This window comes from Hakea prostrata, chromosome 5 (assembly GCF_041222555.1).
Source record: "Hakea prostrata isolate BN-2017 chromosome 5, UWA_Hpros_2, whole genome shotgun sequence".
Taxonomy (NCBI): Eukaryota; Viridiplantae; Streptophyta; class Magnoliopsida; order Proteales; family Proteaceae; genus Hakea; species Hakea prostrata.
In genome coordinates this window covers 11,949,614-11,970,182 of record NC_142604.1, presented here as the reverse complement: position 1 = coordinate 11,970,182, position 20,569 = coordinate 11,949,614, and the positions used below count along the sequence as shown (strand labels likewise).

Sequence of the window (20,569 nt, the reverse complement as noted above, 5' to 3'; positions counted from 1 at the left end):
TTGACTTTAGGGAGAAGTTACGTTTTCAAATTTTGCGGATATTTCAGTAATTTCAATTGAAATTTTTTCCATGGTGCTAGTAAGTCCTATTTGGGATTCCTCTTTTGGAGGCTATAAATATACTAGTCCTTAATGTAAGTTTTCCAACTTGGGTTTATGAATGAAAATTTGAAGAATTGACTGTGAGAGTTGTGGGAGCCCTGGGGGGTGACCTATGGTTGGTTTTGAGCTATTTTCTGCAATTTTCAAGTTTTTCCCCCTTCTTTTTCCTAGCAACAATTCCAACATACCCTCTCAGCATACAAGTAAGTACAGGCCTTCCCCCACCCCTTCCCTCTCCTGCACAACCATTCCCAATCCCCAACCCTGCTGCCACACCAAACCAGCAGCCCCTCTACCTCCCTCAAGGACTAGAATCCTCTTCCCCTTGCTGATTCAGACCTATGGGCACCCTCCCCATCTTCCTGCTGAATCCTCTTAATTCATTGCCCTTTCAACCCCAGGCCTTATAGGTCCTAGTAAACCTCTCTGTCTCTCATTCTGCACCCTGCTTTGGGGCAGAATTCTTAGAAACAGAAATTCCACAATTTCTGAAACTTCATCACACCTTTAAACCCTGAAACCTAATTCAGACCTTTCCCACACTCCAGAATCTTTAGATTAAGACCTGAACCTTCAAAGGCAGCAAGCTTAAGCCATGTTCTACCCTAACCAAAACTCCCAGAAACCCTAGTTTTGTGCTGGTTCTTATCTTGAAGATCCTGAAGATCTAACCCAGGGTCTGGGTTACATCAATTTGCTTCATCCAAGTTGGATAAACTCTGGGAAAACTACAAGAGTACATAGACAAACTACTCACTGGGTAGATTTACAAGACTACCCATTAGTGTTCCTCTGTCAACATGAAACATTGATCATAATATTCACCTTGTCTTCACCTTATCTGATCATCTGTCCTACCCTCTCCTGCCTATTCCAATCAGAGTTGAGGAGCAGAATCTCCTGAAGGCCCCTGCAATCATGGTCCCATCTCCAACACCCGCAGAACCTGCTCCTAATGAAATGCAGTTTGCACCTGACTTCTGCTCGCCCTTCCGCCTGCAAGAATCCATGTCCCTGCCCAATCATTAGTTTTACGTGAGTTACTGAAGCATCTGATGCAGAAAAACCCTAGGTCAATGAAACTAGCCTTCGAATTATTTGTGCTCAAAATGAATTAGTTGAAGTTTCAAACAACTGGTTGAATCAATGCTGCCTTTTGTGAAGGAAATCAATGGAACAGAACTGAGAAATTCCACAGGAGTAAATTGCAATGGCTGAGATGGGAATTGAATTGATTTGCTGTTCCCTTGCTAGTTGGAAGACTTACACTTCAATCCTCATTCGTTCTCTATTTTTTATTATTATCTTTTAATTTTCAAAGTTTGAGTTCATGTGAAGAGGAAAGAGAATATAGGTTGATTCATGGCCATGAGGGTTGAAGGGCTTGTAAGTGCGGGAGTTTGGGTTGTTGCAGGGGCAGGAGTGGTTGTTGCAGAGTCCAAAGGATGAAGTTGGTCTGCTGATTCTCCTGTTTAATCGACTTTGGTTGCAGAGCTGATCAGCTGATGGAGCTTGTGGAGAAGTTTGATTCGTTGACTCTTCTGCTAAGATGGTGTTACTGGATCATATATTGTGATGGATCCTAGGTCGGCATCCAATTGTGGTGTCATGTGGTTGTCCTCCAATGCCTTGTTTTGCAATAAAAATGGTATAAAACAACCGTCATTGGATTTAATTACATGGATACACTGTTTGGATCTAACTGGTTTGAAAGCTCATATAAGAAAGGGACGGGTAACTTAAGAATTGGCATCAAGAAAACTATTGCAGATATGATGAAATGGGTTCACCTCTTCCTTAATTATGGTTATGCAAATAAGTTGGATGTGATGTGTGGGGAAGGGTCCTGGCTGATGATTTCTAGATGTTTTCATTGTCAATGCCACCTTGATCATTTTCCCTCTTAATGACTTGTGCTAAGATTACATCTACATGCCATTCTGCTGGTTGATTATTTGAACGTTTTTATTTTTACTTCTCTGTTTAATTTTTAACATTGACCTGAGTGCTACTTATTTTCTTTTATTTGCTTTGACATTCCTCTTATGTCATTTGCGTGATGTTTTATATTGTAATGCTCATTTTGCTTTTCCTATTTTGTAGACGGTAGATCTTGATTTCCCAAATACAACTGAAAGTTACAAGCTTTACTGTCAGGTACTTGATCCCTTGAATTGAATATTTCTTTTATCTGCTGTATAGATTGCTGTAACTGCTCTAAAATCTCCTCTTTATCACAGAGGGTAATTGCCAGTGATATCAAGGAGTGTGTGTGCCGGGCCCCAGATACTCCATTTGATGGTTTGTGTTTTGCATAGCCAACATAGTACCTTCTTTCAAACTCGTATTATTTGTTACTGCTGGCTTCTTGTGTTCCATTTTTCCCATTTCTCGTGTTGGAGATCTATTTGTTAACTATCCCCCTGCCCTTCCAGATTATACAATGATTCTTTTTCCATCTGAGGTGTTTATTTGCCTTATATCAGCAGTTCCTCGTTTCTACTTGAGGTCATTGCATTATGACTTCATTTTGTTTGGGTTTTTTATTGTGCAAACCTTGTATATACCACTTAACTGAGTCCAAAAGAATCCATAGATTTGGCGCCTTTCTTGTCCTTCTGTGTGCCAGTTATTATTTGCAGAATATTTTAAAGCTCTTCCTTTGGTAGCTCATTATATTTTAGCTCAACTACCCCCCCCCCCCCAAACGCCATATTTTCCCCTGGTGTCCCCCCCTCTTGCTTTATTTATTTGTTTGGGGGTGGTTTGTGAGGTTGAGGGTAGGTTGAATATAGTCCAAGTTCAGACTAAATACCTTCTGGACAAGATCGAGTCAAAAGTACTGAAACAACAGCTTGAATCAAGTATCTCACCTTCAAATGAGCAACCATATTGCTGAATTGCGTGAAGAATTTCAGAAATCCAAGATGCGCTGAATGCAGAAGATCAATGTAACATTACCCCCCCAACTCATGCCAACACAGGGCAGATTGATAAAAAAGGGAAAAAGTTCTGATTTTATTCGAGTGGCTGCGATAGACACAGTAGCAGGGACTATAAACACAAATAATTCCCTCTCCCTTACTGCCTAACCTCTGGACTAAATCTCTCTGCTGCAGGACCAGCATGCCCAACCCTACTGTAATATTTTTTACCCCCCTTCCCCCATCAGTAAAACAGTGCACACACCCTAGCAGCTTCTTCCTCTCGTGGAGTTCCCTCCCACCACACCCCACGCCCCACTCCCCACTGGCTAGAGCCATAATCTGTTTCTACCTGCAGGGGTGTGGGCATCCCCAATCTGTTATGAACACATATTCCTTGTTCCCCTTAGCTGGAATGTTGTTCCACGTGCACTGGTATAGATGGTTCTCTACAGCTCCTACATTTGCCAGTGTACACCTGTGATACTATGGCCATATCAACCTCACCCTTTTGCTCAGTTGCACAACCTCCATTACAGAATTAAACTTCTATTCATCAAATCATCTCTCAGCAAATAGGTGTCAAAAGCTTTTAATAGAAAGGCTAAGTCTAGTGCTGATTTGACTAAGAAAAGCCAGTCTTGTTGCCTGTTAAGAACAAAGTTTGGTTTTAAAAAAGAAACCTACTAAGACAAGGTGAGGGAATTTAAAGTCTGTTGAACAACTTAAAATGACACAATTTAATGTGCCCAAATCTCATATTTAATAGCATAAGCTCTTTTATGACTTATCTTCATCAGTTCTCCTCGGCTTGAATAAGTTTTTGTGTCATAACTCATAAGAATAGAAGAGTTTTGTTAGGAGTTTCTGATATATAAAACACTCCATTAGCTCTCTATTGGTGATTTGACGTTATATTGGTTAGGATCAACTGGAGGCCAGAATCTCTAAAAAAAAACCAAATTGAAATCTGTGAACTAGGGGTGTGTGTATATTGTGCTATCCAAAATTGGACTGTAGTGATGGTTATAATGTCATATATTGAATTTTGTCGTCCTTGGGAAAACTGCTATGGTCCAGAATCCGGATCTAGTGTTTCAATTGTGGGAATGGGCTGTAACTTGGATTGAAGGTGAAGTCTATTGAGAGCATTATCAAGTCCAAGTTTGAGCAAAAACTGATGTTGGAAACTGGTTTCTGGTTTGAGTTTGTTGTTAAATCTAGGGTTTCTCTTGTCCTTATTTTCTCTTATTTCCCTACCCTACGGCAGCCTCTGTTTTTCTGTCGGAAGTCTCCCTTCCCTTCTCTCTTACTTCGTTGTCTCTTTTCTTTCTTTTTATCTTCTTGTTCCTACGGCAGTACCCTCTCTGCCATGAGTTTGCTTCCTCCTTTTTCCTCTCCTTGCAACAAGTCCTATTTTCTGAATTTTATTGTCTTTGACTGCTGGTTCTATGCTTTGGTACTAGTTCCTCTTTGGTGGTTGGTTATATGTTAGTCCTGTTGGGATTAGGTTTAATATATTGATTGTATGACTTATTCCATTATTGAATGAAAAGGGAGCACATTATCACTTGTCTGAATTATCTTTATTCCCTTGAATATAATGCCCTAACCCTCCATGTCTACTTTTGTGGATTGGGTAATTAAATCTGAGTTGTCCGTCCTTAAGCCCCTTTATTTTGATTTCTGCATGTTAATTATATTCATCTTTGCTGAATTTTAATTTCGTATAGTTATCTAAGTATGGAAATCAATTGTGTGCCGTGCAAAACCCCTTCCTTCATGATTTAAGTTCCTTTTGTCTTGTAGAATACCCTAGCCTAGGGCTGTCCTGCATCATTCTGGTATCAGAGCATGGTTAAAATATTCTGAATTTTCTTCTTCTTCTTCTTTTTTTTGTGCATTTTAGAGTGTCTAGGAACCTTTGCATCAAGTTAGTATTTTAGCCTTACCCCCAAAATAAAAAGTTCATATTTTAGGAACCATAGGTTGTCCTTGTTGTAGTTTTCTCTTGTATTCGGTACCCTGTGCATGACCACTCGTAGTGATAAGTCATATTGCGACATGGACCCTACGTTGGACCTAGCAACCATACTTAGGGAGACACATGCCTCGTTGAATACTTGAATGCTAGCAGAGAAGCTCGGAAACATAGAACAACCTCCAGTCTTTTGAGCAGACCCTCCAGACCCTCATTGGCAGGCTTACCATTGTGGAGACAACCCTCCCACAGATCACCCGATAGACTGCCCCGGTTGAGCACCCTTGCACCGACCTTGACTTAGAGGATCACCTTTTAGTAGGTAGTGGAATAGTTGGAAACCTTGTCTTTGGGAATTTTCAAGGTAGAGGGAGAGGTAGAGGTCATGACCCCCGTGGGTGGCAAGCTGTTTGGAATCCCCCTCCATACAGGGTGATGATGACTTTGAGCCCTATGATAGAGGATTTGACTCCAGGGGACTGATTAAGGTAGATGCACCATCCTATGTTGGTCAGATTGATGCCAAAATCCTACTTGTTTGGATTAGGTAGATGGATAGGTTCTTTGACTTTTATGATATGCCAGAAGAGGTTTGTTGAGGTTTGCTAAGATGAAGCTTACTGCAGCGGCGCAAGACTTTTGGCCGATCTAGAATCTCAGGCATATGACTTAGGATATGAATTGGTGTATACTTGGGTTGAAATGCAAGAAAGGCTCAAGGCAGAGTTCTTACCTATGACCTATTGGTTGCAACTCTTGAATGAGATGAATGCCCTGATTCAAGGGAGGCTATCAGTCACTGAGTACGTGAGTTAATTCAATGAGTTGAAGTTTAGGAGCTGTACTTGTGAGGATTGGGAGCAGATTTTGTCTACATTCCTAATTGGACTCCACACTGAGATCCGGTTACACATAGCACTCCACATGGTGCGTGATGTTCCCCAAGCCTTTAGGATAGCCTTGGAGGTTGAGAAGGCCTTTGAACCCCACTTCCAAAGGAGGAACACCTTGACAGGAGATGTGAGCTACAGGAGGCCTCAACCTTCCACAAGCACCCCAAAACCACCTAGTAACCCGCCCAAGCCATTTGATAATAAGGGTAAGGGTATCTTGGGAGCTAGCCCAGTGAGGAGTTTCAAGTGCCAAGGTACTGGACACATCGCCAGAGAGTGCCCCAACTGAAATCCTTACATAGGGGATCATGAGGATTGTGGACCTGAGGATGATCAGAATGACGCTTATGAGGATCATCGTCTCCAAGAGGATATTTTTGATGAGGAGGTTGACAGAGAGGTCACCACCTCTAGATTAGGACTAGTGATACATATCATGGAACCCATCCAGCGATGAGCTTGAGGCTATTGATATTTCTCGTCTAGGTGTAGTGTATTGCATGATATTGCAAGCAAGGGCAGTCAAGAAGATTGGCGGCGGACTAATATTTTCATTCCCTATACTTGTCACCAGGGAAAGAACTGTTGAGTTGCCATTGATAGTGGGAGTTGTATGAATGTGGTGGCACATTCATCCTGTGGTGCCCATCTTTGATAGTGGGGGGGGGGGGTTGTAGTGTGATGTTCTTCAAACATGTGAGATTTCTGATGGTTGGATTGGCTGGAACATGGTTAATAGTTTGGGGTTTCTGATGGATCTGCTGGTGGTTTCGAATGGAGCAAATTAAGAAGGAAAGAAGGGTGATGAGGAAGATCAGAGTTCCTTACCTAATGGCGCACTTCCTAAGGCAGCAGCTTGTGGGTCAAATCTTCTTAGAAGACTGATTCTGCAGTCAAAATTAGGAACTAGCATTCGAAACACCTAGCATTGACACCACTCCTGGACTTTGAACAACAAAGGAAATTCTACTTACATCTTAAACACCGAGTGCAGCACTCTCTCACAGAGAAGAAATCAGCAGCCAAGGAAGAGCTCGCAAGCAATTTTGAAATTTCTGTTCTGTTCTTCTACCAATGGGGTGTATGTATAAGAGGCTTAATGGTCTGTAAAGCGAAGTCTGTTTCTACTTGGTATTTACCAATCCTATTAAAGAAGGGAATCTTACAACTGGTTCTAGAGCAAATAGAGAAGTTAAAGGAATGCCCTTAACTTATTTCTGATCAGAAATTAAACAATTGAACCAATTGAATCTTGGTTCAATGAAAATTAAGGCCCTCATCTGTATTGATCAACTGTAGGTTGATACTAAGGAAAAAAATAGCTCCATCAGGTGCTGGACTCAAGTTAACAAGATCAACACACACTCTGCTCTATTATTATTATGTTGCTCAAATAATATTTTTCTTTTGTAAATATATGCATGCTGCATTTCTCAACTGTATAGTGAGGAAAACCTTGTATTCTCCATATATTAGATATGAAATTAAATTATTTATATTTGTTCTTCACAGAAAGTGCATACGCTAATGTCCCAACAACTCCATATGAGCTTCCAGATGGACAGTAAGTTACTATTTCAAGGTCTTGAGATTGTGGCAGTTATTGTACTCTATGATGCTTGGAATTCTTTGAGTTCTACTTTCTAAATACCGTTGAGTGTTGATCTAAATATAATTGTAATATTAGTGCTATTGGCAGACTGCTGTTGAATGATAATCATTTCTGTCTATCTTTGGTGATTGATTGATTTAGTTTGTAGCTTGTTTTGTTCTTGATTCGCGAAGTATAAGCATGTTAGAACTTACACAGAGTCGAAAACAAAGCAACAACATTTTGGTATCAACTCAATAATTTTAGTGTGCATTTTGTAACCTTGAGGGAGAAGAATTTCTTTCAGAAATATTAAAATAATGACTAAGCAGGCTTCTGGCCTTTGCAATGTGATGTAAACCAGGTCTAGGGCTAAGGGGTAATCTGGTAATTTTCCTAGACTTAGGGTTTGCCGAGGAAATTCCAGCAGCTAAAGGTAAAATATTATGGGTTGCTAGGATTGGTAGAAAAGAAGCTAAATAATTTTGGATGGTTGAAAGGATGGCTATGGGTCAATCCAAAATTATGTGGGAAGGCTTTTGGAGAAAAGGGAAAGGTTAGGGTTTGATCAAACCCAAGTTGGGATGGTTTACTAGGTAGTATGGTAGCCAAAATAAATATTTTGGGAAAACTAGGAAAGGTAAAAGAAACCTGCGGTTGGGGTGTGGAGGGATCAAGGGATAATTCTTAGGAAATGGGAAGGGAATGGAATGGAAAGGAAACCAACGGTTGGGTGTGTGGAAGATTTTAGGGTTTTAACAAATCCAATTGAATGAAATTAATGGTTAGGAATCGGATCTTGAAGGGAAAGATCCTTTCTTGCGATCTCTTTTTTTTCTTTCTTCTTTCTTTTTCTCTTTCTTTTTTTCTTTTGTGTTTGTTTTCTTTTCTTTTTTCTGCCACAAGAAAGAGAGACTGAGAGGGGCTGGGCGAAGGGTTGTAGGGCAGGGACAGGGTGGGGGAGGGGCTCAACAGCATTGTGGGGGGCTAGGGAATGGAATGGTGTTATCGTCAGGGGCTAGGGAAGGGAATGGTGTTATCGTCAGGGGCTGGGGGCTTGCTGGTCTGGTGAAGCAGCAAGAGCAGGGGTTGGGATGGGTTGCGCAGAAAGAGTACAGGGGGAGGGAGGGCTGCGTTGGGATGGTAAGGGGCTTGGAATCTGAGATGGTACTTGGGGGTTGCAGACAAAGGTGGCTTGCTGGATTGGTTGGCTGAAGGTTGAAGACGATTGCTTGAACAGCAGAACCGAGATCAGAAGTTGAATGCTTGAAGACTAGAATGCTCAATAAACAACCAAAGGGTCCCCCTCAAAGGAACCCTGTTGCCTCTTGGCAAAAACACTTAATTCATTAATCAATCCAAGCTGAAAATAACATTGCATGAATATGCTATTTATAGCCTGAAAATAGAAGACAAACTCAATTTGGAATTCCTTAACAGATAAGGATCCAATTACATCTTGGACTGGACTCTTATCCATAAAGTAACTCTTGTCACAACTAACTTGGGAGTCTTTCAAAACAACTTTAATTCAATCTGAAACTCATCCAAACAAAACCAAACCTAACTCAAATTACTAAACTGGACTCAGCAAAAATTCTGGAAAATTCTAAAAACAATTTCAGCAATAAATTAAGGACTAAAATGCCCAAAATACCCCTCAAAGGGGTTTGACCATCTTAAGGTAGCTTCTTGGAGCCATCCTATGGGGCCCCACTTGAGCTTTCAGCAGGGGGGGGTCCTTGGGTTCACATCACAATGCCTATGTTGCAATGTGGGTTTTAGAGTGTTCCAGATATACTTGCAATTTTGTATGGCTTTGTGGGTATAATTGTGATTTGTTCTTTTCCACTTTTCTTATAAATAGATCATGGCTGTGGTCCCTTGAGCATAGTTGTCACGCTTTTAGAGGAAGGAAAAGAAATCAATGTGACACTAACCAAGGCGACAAATGGACGCCTAGGTGCCTCCGAAGTGCTTGATGTGTAGGTGATTCCTTGACAACTATGCTCTTGAGAGACGGCCATTATTTTCTGAATCATTTCCATCATGGTATTAGAGCAGGAATCTACCATGGGATCCCCACCTTATACCCATGAGAGTGTGCAAAGATACAGTATTGCCACCATTTCTTACACCTCTATTGACCTTAATGTCATCTACACAATCCACCTCCCTTTTTGTTATGTGTTGGTTTTCTCATGTTAGCTCATTATTACCATATCTCATCAATACGTTTACGTTAAAATTGATCATATTGCGTTACTATTGTAATTATGTCTATGGCCTAAATACTAGATATACTGCTCCCTAGGCAATGCCTAGTCGAGTGGTGATGTAAATCATTTCCAGGGGCAGTATGGGGCCTAGGCTTACTCCCCCAAACTCTATGACCCCTAATCCCACCAGGGGTATTTTGGTCATTTTTGGTGAAATTCATGGAGTCCAAGATAGGGTGTCGATGGGTCCAGCATGTTAGTGGACCCTAGATCTCCTTTTATTTTTGTAATCTGAGTCATTATTTCATGAGTTATTGAAGACTTTTTATGAGGGTAGGATTCCTAAATCCTAAGTTGTGAAGGAGTCCTTTAGTAATGTCCTACTTGTGGGGATTCTATTTCTACTCTTAGTTTCCAATTTGGATTCTTCTAGAGTGAGATAATAGAATCCTAGTTTGAGTCCGTCCATAGTCAAGTAAGAATCTTAATTAGACTTGGATTGTAAGTTATAGTTCAGGTTTGTTTCCTAAGTTGAGTTATAAAGTAGCCTTCATTCTCTGTAATCATCGAGTTGAATTGATTGATAAAACTAAGATTGAGAGTTTGGAGGAAGAGAAGTCGTGAGCTTCCTTTGGGGAAGCCTGTGGTAGCCATAAAGTGTGTGATTTCTGCAGTTTCTTCACTTTCTGGCAAGGCTTTTTCGACTCCTGCAGTCGCTTCCATTCCCAACTAAAGTACAACCTACCTCAGCCCCACCCCAAGTCCCAACCCATCCCTCCTTCCTCCGTACCTGCAAGCTTCCCCGTCCCTTCTATTTCTTTGCAGCAGCAGCAAACCCCCCTCCCTTCTAAGCTCCTAGATCCCCATCCCCATCCCCATCCACCCCTCCACTCCCAAAAGGATCGCACCATTCTCTACACCCTATTCCTACTCTTAGCTCCACCATTAAGCCTGCCTCCATTAGGTTTTGAAAATTCCTGCACTTCATCTTCGACCTTTAGAAACCCTAAACCTAGTTTTACTAGAACTCCTATAACTCCTGAACCCCTCAATGAAACTTCAAGCCCTCTTAGTATTAGCTTCTCCTACACTCTCTATACCTACCATTTCAACCCTAACCCTAGCTGACACCCTTGTAGTCCTAATCCAAGTAGGAGACCTAAAATTTGAGACCCTAACCCTTTTGGATCAAATCTGAGAAACAACATAAACCTTAGCCTAGCTGAACCCTAGATTCCCTCCAATTATCCCAAGAAACCCTCAAGCCTTATCAATCCTAGAATGTAGACCTTCAACAATAAAATCCAGTTCTGAAATCCCAGCTACAGCAAGGCTTCAAGCTTTAAAACTTAAAGTCTTTCAATGGTAAGCCTGGCTGGATCCTACCAGACCCAAACACAACCTTTGCTAGCCCTAAACCAATCCAAGACTCACCTTAGACTGCTGGTTCTCAAGAGAGAGGATCCTGGAGTGAGCTTGATTCTAGTGCATTATTTCAGCAACTAAAGCTTAGAATTTGGCTCAGATCAGGTGCCATCTTGCCTTGGCACACACCTGCAACCTTGGGGTTGCTTATCCACCTTGACAACTAGGCTGCCGTTAATCTGGCTTATAAATCTCTGCGATATTTCAAATATCTATTGTACATCTGATTCTAGTAGACCTCCTTTTCTTGCTTTGTATTACTCAAAACGATATCAGTGCTTTATTGCAGTTTGGTTTATGTCTTTTCATGTATCTCATTTTTTTCTATTCAGGACAATAGAAGTTGGAGCTGATAGATTCAAGGTTCCAGATGTTTTGTTCAATCCATCCTTGGTTCAGGTTGGTGAATTAATTTTGGGCCTTTTAGGTTTCTGCATGCTTTTTATATATATATTTGTCAGAACTGTTCGCAGGGTGGGTGATTGACATAGCCAACGATAAACTCTGTAATGCCCTAAGACCTCAACTGGCACTCACATTGCAAAATACTCGCACTTCATGTTGCAAAGTATGGCATGCATATGTTCTTTCCTAAATTTAGATTTCCATAATCCACTTCTGCTAAACCCTGGCCGTTGGGGCCTCTTTTAAATGTTTTGATCGATCTGCTGGTTGAATTGGTTGGCGGCTGAGGGCTATATTCATTGGGTTGCAAAGTATGGCATGCATATGTTCTTTTCTAAATTTAGATTTCCATAATCCACTTCCTGCTAAACCCTGTGCCGTTAAGTTGCTCTTTTTTAAATGTTTTGATCGATCTGCTTGGTTGAAATTGAAGTTGGCAGAAGCCGAGAGATGCTATATAATCATTAGGAGTTTGATTCCTTGTTGTGGACGATAGCTTCTCTCCGAGTGAGGTTACTTCTATCTGAATATTTAATCAAAATTTATAGAGTATTCAATCTACTCTGTTTGGCATAGTCTCTAAATTAGAGATTTCATCTAAATTACATTAGTCGCCTAGAACTCAACTACCAATGAAAGCTATTAGGCTGTGATCACAATGAGTATCAGTAATTATAAAATAGTAACAAGATGCTTCATTAGGTGAGATTCAATGGCCACCATCTTCTCACTAATGCAATAGGTTGCTTATGAGTAGAGTCGGCAACAGGTCATCTTGCTTAGTGTCAGATCCCTGTTGAATCAGATTTGCTACCAAAACATGATCATGTCATTATTTCCCAGCCCTGGTACAACCTTCCATTCTTGATCATGTCAATGTGTTCTCTTGGGTCTATGTTAGTCTCTCTATTTTATTTTTTTATTTATTTTTAAGTGGCATGGCGTTGGGGGATGGAGTTCTCCTGCCAGTCTGAAAGTTAGTTTTAGTTGGTTGATTCCTGAATCAGTCTTTTTTAATACTGATTGTCAGAGAATAAGCTTTAATGAATCAAATCAGTACTGGAAGAAGGAGAAGAACAAAGGAGGAGAAGAAGAAGAAGATGAGAGAAGCCATAGCAAAGGCTTGCGATTCTAACAAGTGTAACTAGAATCGCAGGCTTCCTTTATTTATAGGTCTTAAGAGACAAAAAACTCGTCCTCTAAAAAGTAAATAAAAAAGTACAACTTGTGGACAGAAACGTCTAGTCTTCTAACTCCTAAATTCTGTCCAAAATAAAAACTACAGAAGAGGAAAGTTCTGAAAGTAGTAACTAACAGAAAAATGGAAAATAGAGAGTATGCTTTCTAAAACTCCCAAACCTTGTGCACCAAGGTTCCTACTCCAAATATAGAAAGTAATGCAATCACATCAAAAAAGGAAATCACCACCAAAGCAAGCTTGCGCACCAAGGCATGGCCTTGGTGCTTCTGCACATTCTTCAGCACTGAGAGTTTGATTTCTCTTTTGCCTAAGTCTTTTACTTTTCCATCTGTTTACTTATTTTTCATATGTATTTTCAGACAATCCCTGGTATGGAGAGCTTTTCGGACTCTGCTCCTGTTCGCGGTCTTCCACAGATGGTAAATTGCATTTTGTCTTGTCATGTGTGTCTACAGGATCATGCTCATACTAAAAGGCCATCACCCACTGCTGGTCCTGCCTAGGCAGGATCCTGGGAGGGGTGAGTTGGAGTCGGTTCTAAAGTTTGGCTTCTTTGCATAAAGTGGCCACCCTAAATGTTTGAATCTTGGCAGTCGCCTGACAATCTGAACCTTTTATGATTTCCCAAAGAATGACTAATACTATAATTATATATTTATATTCCATCTCGAATAAATTTTTGTTCTCAAAATGTTGTGGGTTGTTTGGAATTTATCCGTAGGTTGTTGAGAGCATAAATAAATGTGATGTGGACATCCGAAGGGAACTATTTAGCAGTATACTGGTAAGTTAATTTCTTAACTCTGTTAAGCATCTGTTGACACAATTTAAACTTCGTACCTGAAGGCATTTCATTTTAAACAGAACTTCCCAGAGTTTCGAAAGCAAAACACGTTCAAAATAAACTGATCAGGGTGTAAAAGGTTGTAACTAATGAGAAATCATACCGTTCTTCAGTCAAATCATCTGAACTATGGAAGATGAATGTTTGACTTAAGGGAAACTGCAATTTTAGTATTTTCTATATGAAGTGATATATCACATGGTCAGGCTGAAAACACAGGGTGAGGCCTGAACAGAGCTCGAACCAGCCCAGCTGTGAACACATGTTGATGCAGACTAAGACAAACTAATTGGACATACAGTTTTTAATCCCAGATATGGGCCCCTTTTAGTTTTAATATCAATAGTGAATTATAGTAGGTTGTGCTCTCGTTATTTCTATTATTCTATTGGATAGGGTAAGCTGGTTATTAATGATTATATTGGTTGTTTGCTTGAAGACTGTACATGTTACTACTTAGTACTTAGTAGCAGGTAAGAGCAGAATCCTGATCTTTAAGTTTCTATCTGAGGCAGTGTTCCCAGCTCCATTACAAGCCACTAAATTTATGAATACATGATAGACAAATGTTTATGCTATGATTTTATGCTAGCGGAAACTAGTTGTGTTTAAGTTCTTGTAAGTGTGGCTTATTAGTTATGTTATATATTTTGTTAAAATAAATTTCTTCAGTCAGTGTTTGCTCATAACAATGATTTGGTCTTGTTTCTTCCTTTCTTATTTGAATAGCTTGCTGGGGGCACAGCATCAATGCAACAGTTGAAAGAACGCCTTGAGAAGGACTTACTAGAGGTAAAATTTCATTCAGAATATTAGTCTGACATCTTACTTGTCCAATAGCTTTTGAGGCTGATGATTTTTATGATCCTACTATTGGCTAACCTTCAAGGGACGGAGTGATGTGAACACAAATTTGATTTAGTAATTGTTGCAAGCCCCAAATCTAGGGTTCACCCTCAGGATCTTATTACCCTGCTGTTATAGGATTAGGGTTGAATAGGGTGGTTCTAGGGTTGAGAATGGAGAGGGCTAGGTTTGCTTAAGGCTGGAAACTAGGGTTTTGAGTGGGGGACAACTAAGTCTAGGTGATGTAGCCAAGATTGGCAACCGTAGGGTGCCTCAGATTTCAAGCCCCAAAAGGTGACACCTGTGTGCTGGCTGAACCAATGAGGTGCACACAGTGGTATTTACCACCCCCTTTGGTGTTCAAAAGGGGTCCAGTTGAGCCAGAAGATCGAACATCTACTTTTTGGTTTTTCGATTAGACAAGTGCTTAAGAGTCCCAATCTGGTTAGGAGTCTCAGAGAATGGTTCTCCCTAGTTGCACCCCACTTTTTGTAAGGAGTCTAGTCTACCTTTTGTTTTGAGTTTTGAGTCCTTGGTTAACAAGTTACTGCAGAGTCCTCGTCTGAGTAAGAGTCCCAGTTGGAATCCAATTTTCAAGTAGGATTCCTTTTGGAAGTTGGTTGCTTATTTTGCAAGTTGTTAACTGTTACTTGAGAGTTCTTTTCTAGTTTAGAAAGTTGTATTAGGGAATCCTAATCTAAATTGGATTCCCTTAGTTGAGTTCAAGTTGTTTTTCTTTTTTTGAATCGTAGTTTAATTTCCATTCAATGTTGTGGCTTGTGGGAGAGAGCAGATGACTTGGGTTCTGAGAGTTCTCTTATATTCTGCAATTTTGTTTCTTCCCCAAGTCTGCGGCAACCATTGGAGCTTCTGAATTTCTGCAACTTCTCCAAAGGAACACCTTGTACAAGTAGAGACATTCCCCAACCCCTACCCATCCTTCCCTACCCTCGGCTACCCTTCCAAAACCCTAAAACCATAACCCTAATGTCCTCATCAACCTTTTCTCAATTTTCTGGAATTTTTGGGGATTTTCGGACTTTTGCTAAAACATAAAATTCAAGGTCAGATCTATGGCAATCCAACCATTAGATCTGTCCCAAACTTTAGGAGTCTCATTCCGCCTACCCTAGTCCTTGCTTCTTAGTTTCAGCCCAATCGGATCAACCAAACCACAGTCTAAACCCTAAATTTCTTTGCTGCCCTAAATTCTCAAAAACACTAGGAGTTCTAAACCATCACTTATTCATAACCCTCAAACCACCCATCCAAACCCTGATTCCTTGTAGTATTTCCTTCACCAGCCCCTTTTTGACCTTCGACTTCAGCCCTAATCCTAGAAATCCTATAAATTGCAAAACCCTGAATTCCCTAATGCTAGCTTGAAGAATAATTCTGCAAACTAAAATTCTGACAAGACAGAATTATTTTCTTCAACTCAGGCCTAAAACTAGCTTGGCTGAATCCTAAAACCCTCCTCTATTACCCTAGACCTAAGGTTTGGAACTCAACCAGCCACAACAGCAGGGTATATTTGACCAAATACAGCTGCTGTCTATTGTGAATTTTACTGAAATCAGACCTTGAACAGAAAAGTTAAAGCCTAATTTGCTGCTGGTTCTGTCTGAGAGGATCTTGAAGACTGGCCCAGACCCTAGAAGTAAATACAAGAGATGTTATGCTCTACACTTGCTATGCATTTTAGTTATACTACGGTTGTCTGACTGAATATTTCACTTTGAGAATTGTTCTAATTGGTCAGAATAAAATCTCAAATGTGATCTTGGTTTTCATTTTGTTTTATTCATATGCAGGAGTCTCCTCAGACAGCTAGAGTGAAAGTATTGGCAATTGGAAATTCAACAGAACGGCGATTCAGGTAGATTTCACGTCTTTGGTCCTCTGTTCACTAATTATGTGGTCAGGATTCCAATAATGAGGATCTTATGGCAGTTGTTTCGTGTATCAAAACATTGGTTATGTGCTTTGAGTTATTGCACAACTACGTAGAACATGTCCTTTTTTCTTTTTTTATTTTTTCGGTTTGAGGGGTGTGTAAGGAGTGGGTACATAAAACTTTTCTACATGAAGTCACCGTTTACAAATGTTGATTCTATCCTCTGTATGATTCTCTATGTGTGGTGTTAGTTGAGTTAGCTCCTCTGTAATGGTGGCTCTGTTGGTGTCTTTTGAATTATCATTCCCCCCCAAGTTCCGCTATGTACCAAGTCTGGATCCTAGTTTGAGGTCTTGCAGATCTTGTTGAGATTTCCTTCTTTTTTTTTGAGACTTAGAGATGAGATCTCATGTGAATCGAGACATCACCAGAAAAATACAACATCCTTGCCGAGATCTTGTATCTCGAGAGATCCAGGTTCAATCCAATCTTTATAAATAACCCATCTCTATCGAGACGAGTTGAGATATCTCGATCTTAATTTGTCACATCACTGATGCCAGCTGCCAATTTGACTCACCAACCCTCCTCCTTGCCCGGGCTTGGGACCAGCAGCAAACATAGGCAGAGTTCCAAAGCCCATTTACATTAAATAACCCAAATAAGAACTGAAAAGAACCAAATAAACCTGATGACCCAAATAAGAACCAACAAAATGGAAAAAAATTTAACCCCAATAAAGAAAATTAAGGCGCACTATGGGTAGTACTCTTTGTCAAACCAACAAACTTGGCAATCTGTTGGCCTCTAAACTTGTTGTCCATCCATATAGGTGCGCGGTGGGCTAACCTGTAAACTGGCACTACTGATAAACTTGAAGTTATCGCTCATAGGAATGATATCCTCATCATGGTACAAACCAGAGGTAGGCATATCATAACCATATAGGAGAAGGGGTGCAAAAAGACCTTAACTTTACCTAGGTCTTGTTCCTAGTATATCCTTGAAATAGAACTGATTGGGGATAAGAGATGCATACACTCAACACATTTTAGCTGAACGTTAATGTTTTGGTGCCACCTTACATGGTAAAAAATTCGAGGGAAACTCAAGTTTTGACCGGGTGAAAATGGGAAACTTAGGTGGAAACTTGAGAAATTTCGAGGAAATCGAGGACTTTTCTCTACAAGGGTTTTAGAGAGTTTTTTGGGGTGGGATTCTGTATTTAAGCTAATTAGAGTATAAAGAACACATTGGTTGTATTTGGCTAAAAAAATCAATGTAGATATGTCATTCAATGTACATAACATCAATGTAGAGTTGTCCGAAAAGTACATTATAAACTTAACTACTTAAGCACATAACATTCAATATATAATTTCTAACTTCAAAATAGTTGACAATAAAAGGAAAATACAACTTAGTGCTAAGAGGAGTGCCAAGAGTGGATTCATCCTGTGAGCTGAGTAGTACTATACCTGTAACATCCTCTCCTCCAACCAACGAACATAGACATCCTATGACATTTTATGCCTATGGTTGTCTAGGTAATCAACAACTATAACTTTATGAGTCAGGTCATCAACATGCTTAAGATAACCAGCCCGAGGGAATACGCACTTTGGATAGGGAAGTCCTGATGGAGGGGGTATTTGTCATGGTATTTGGGGAAACATGAAATAAACAAAAAAATTGAAAATTTGGGAAAGCTACAAAACTTACAGGAAAAAGTCTCAAGTTTCCACGAAAATTTTCCAAGTTTCCCACAAAATTTTTCAAGTTTCCCACAAAATTTGGGATTTTTTTTTCTCATGAACTCAGCTGGTCCAACTGGGTTAAACCAAGTTTCGACAAGTTTCGACAAGTTTAGACAAGTTTCGACGAAACTTAGGACTTTTTTTCGGTTCTCATGAGTTTCATTTCGCATTTTCCAACCAAAATTTTGCACATTTCGACCGAATTTTGTACCATGCCACCTTATGTATCCACAGTCCTTTTGAGATGTAGAGCAGAATGTGGGGATATTATGTGGCTGTTAGTAGTTGTGGTTGGTGTCATATTGTTGTATGATTTTGGGTTATTTTTTCACCCTGTGTCCTTTATTTCTTTATTATCTTGCTTCTATCCCTCCTAGGATCCATGCAGCTGATCCCCAATAATTTGAGATAAGGCTTTGATTGATTGGTGATTGTTGTTGTCCATACATAGATCCTCCAAGTCAAGTATTACAGGATTTTTTTTTAACCATTGGAAACTCTTTAAGAACTAGATGATCTAATGATTGTTTTTCACCTCCACTGGAGGAGAAATAAAATGTTAATAAAATGCTTATGTATGATAATATGCTGTTGTAATGATTAAAATCCTCCCCCGTATCAACCCGTCTTTGTTGCATTTATATGCCTACTCAAAATTTTGTGTGCTTTTCAGTTATTTTAAACTATTCGGATTTGACTGGCTTCATCAAGTCCTCTGATTATTTTTTTGTTTGTGATTATCTTTTGATCTAGTGTATGGATTGGAGGGAGCATTCTGGCTTCTCTTGGTTCTTTCCAGCAAATGTGGTTCTCCAAGGCAGAGTAAGTGATAAAAATGCTTATGATTACTTTACATTAGTGTAACCTGTCTTATTGTGGGACTTTGATAATAAAATCATTCACCTGTCTTTATTGGAGTCCTCTATGAATATTTTGTAGAATGATTCTTCAGAATAGGTAGAGTTTCTTGACAGTGCTTTATTTGCCTGCACGGTTGGAGATCCTGGCCCTTTTATGCACTGGTCTAATCCAGATCATAGTTCACCAGTTGAACTGAACATGAAAGTGGTTTTTACTTATTTATTTATTATTATTTTAAATTTTGTGGAACGAGTTGGTCTGCTTTTCACGTTCAAGCCAGGAAATCTATCTGGTTCTTAGTTCACCAAATTGGGCCTGCAAAGTGCCTGCAAGTTTATCTAGGTTCTCTAAGTTCACCACGTTGGGCCTACATAGCCTTTGCTAAGCCAAATCAGTTGTGAACACAATTCTTTCTTGATGCCTATTCTTCCGTACTCTGGTAATTCATTGGTTGTTTCCTCTCTTGATTGCAGGTATGAGGAGCATGGGGCTTCATACGTTCAGAGGAAATGCCCCTAGAAGCATTGTTTCTCAGCATTTCGGAGAAGCAAGTATTCGTTCTCTAGGTATCTGTGAATTTGTCTGTTGGGATTGGATGAGTCACTCCACTTGGGAGTGGGTGGGGCTTAATTTATTAAGTTTCTCAGTGTTCAGATGGTAGAGTATAGGCGTAGTTAGATCTGTTTATTGCCCATTTAACATAAAATGCACAGTTGGTATGGTAGATGTCCACTCTGAAAGACGGCTTTTGGCCAATTATTAGTTTTCATGAGCCTAAATTGAATCCCATGTGGAGGAAGGAGAGAATCAGTTCGGTTACTGGAGATCTAGACAATCAACTAGATTTCAATTGCGTTATTGTCTTAATGAGAATATAAGTTATAGTTGAATGAATATGCCTATTATTTGACTAGTATTGTTTTGTTTTGTTCTTCAAACAGTCCCCCCTCCCCTTTCTTTTCTTTTCTCTTTTAAAATTAGTAATTTCATGTAAAAAGTAAGCTTTGCCCTTCTCTTTATGATCTCCACCACCACCCTGGGTATCTTGATATTGCCACCATTGCTACTAGAAACACCACCCCCAAAGAATTCTAGTTAATATATTTTCAGAATTCAAACTAAAAGGTTTAGGTTTTTTTTTTTTTTATTTTTAATTTTTATTTCTAGAAAATTTTCATATGGTCACAGTCGGAACAAATTGTTAGAAATTGAAATATAAAAATCATACTAAGTCAGAGATGGATGCAAATTGGTAGAAACTCCATATTTATGGATACAATGAAGATTTTTGGCCAAAGCTCTTCATTTGATTTCTGTGCTAAGCACGTAAGAACCTTCACTCACTCATAAGCTTGGTTGGATCCTAGTGCAATATTTATCTTTTCGAAGTATTAGAAAATAATCTTCTCTTTTATGATATGAATTACATGCTATAATTCATATGGAATTCAAAAGGAATGAGTGTGATTTTGTTAAGGTTTTCCCTGGCAAATTGTTTTTCTTTTATTTTTTTATTATTTATTTTTTGTGTAAACACATTTCATTCACTTAGAGCCACAAGCAAACAACAAAGGTTTCAGAACACAAATCCGAAACCCATGAAGGGGGACACGTGCCAAACTA

General features: G+C 39.7%; 1 protein-coding gene across 1 annotated transcript in view; it reads left to right on the top strand.

The window, feature by feature from the left end:
• ARP4 (actin-related protein 4) overlaps positions 1-20,024 on the top strand; it is a 33,473-nt gene extending 13,449 nt beyond the window's left edge. Inside the window, exons 11-20 of the mRNA XM_089154823.1 lie at positions 2,206-2,259; positions 2,343-2,403; positions 7,413-7,464; positions 11,468-11,534; positions 13,101-13,160; positions 13,463-13,525; positions 14,315-14,377; positions 16,246-16,310; positions 18,839-18,907; positions 19,420-20,024. Coding sequence (XP_089010949.1) covers positions 2,206-2,259; positions 2,343-2,403; positions 7,413-7,464; positions 11,468-11,534; positions 13,101-13,160; positions 13,463-13,525; positions 14,315-14,377; positions 16,246-16,310; positions 18,839-18,907; positions 19,420-19,465 — 600 coding nt within the window. The 3' untranslated portion in view covers positions 19,466-20,024. The remainder of the gene's footprint in view (positions 1-2,205; positions 2,260-2,342; positions 2,404-7,412; positions 7,465-11,467; positions 11,535-13,100; positions 13,161-13,462; positions 13,526-14,314; positions 14,378-16,245; positions 16,311-18,838; positions 18,908-19,419) is intronic.
• Positions 20,025-20,569: the final 545 nt, after the last annotated feature.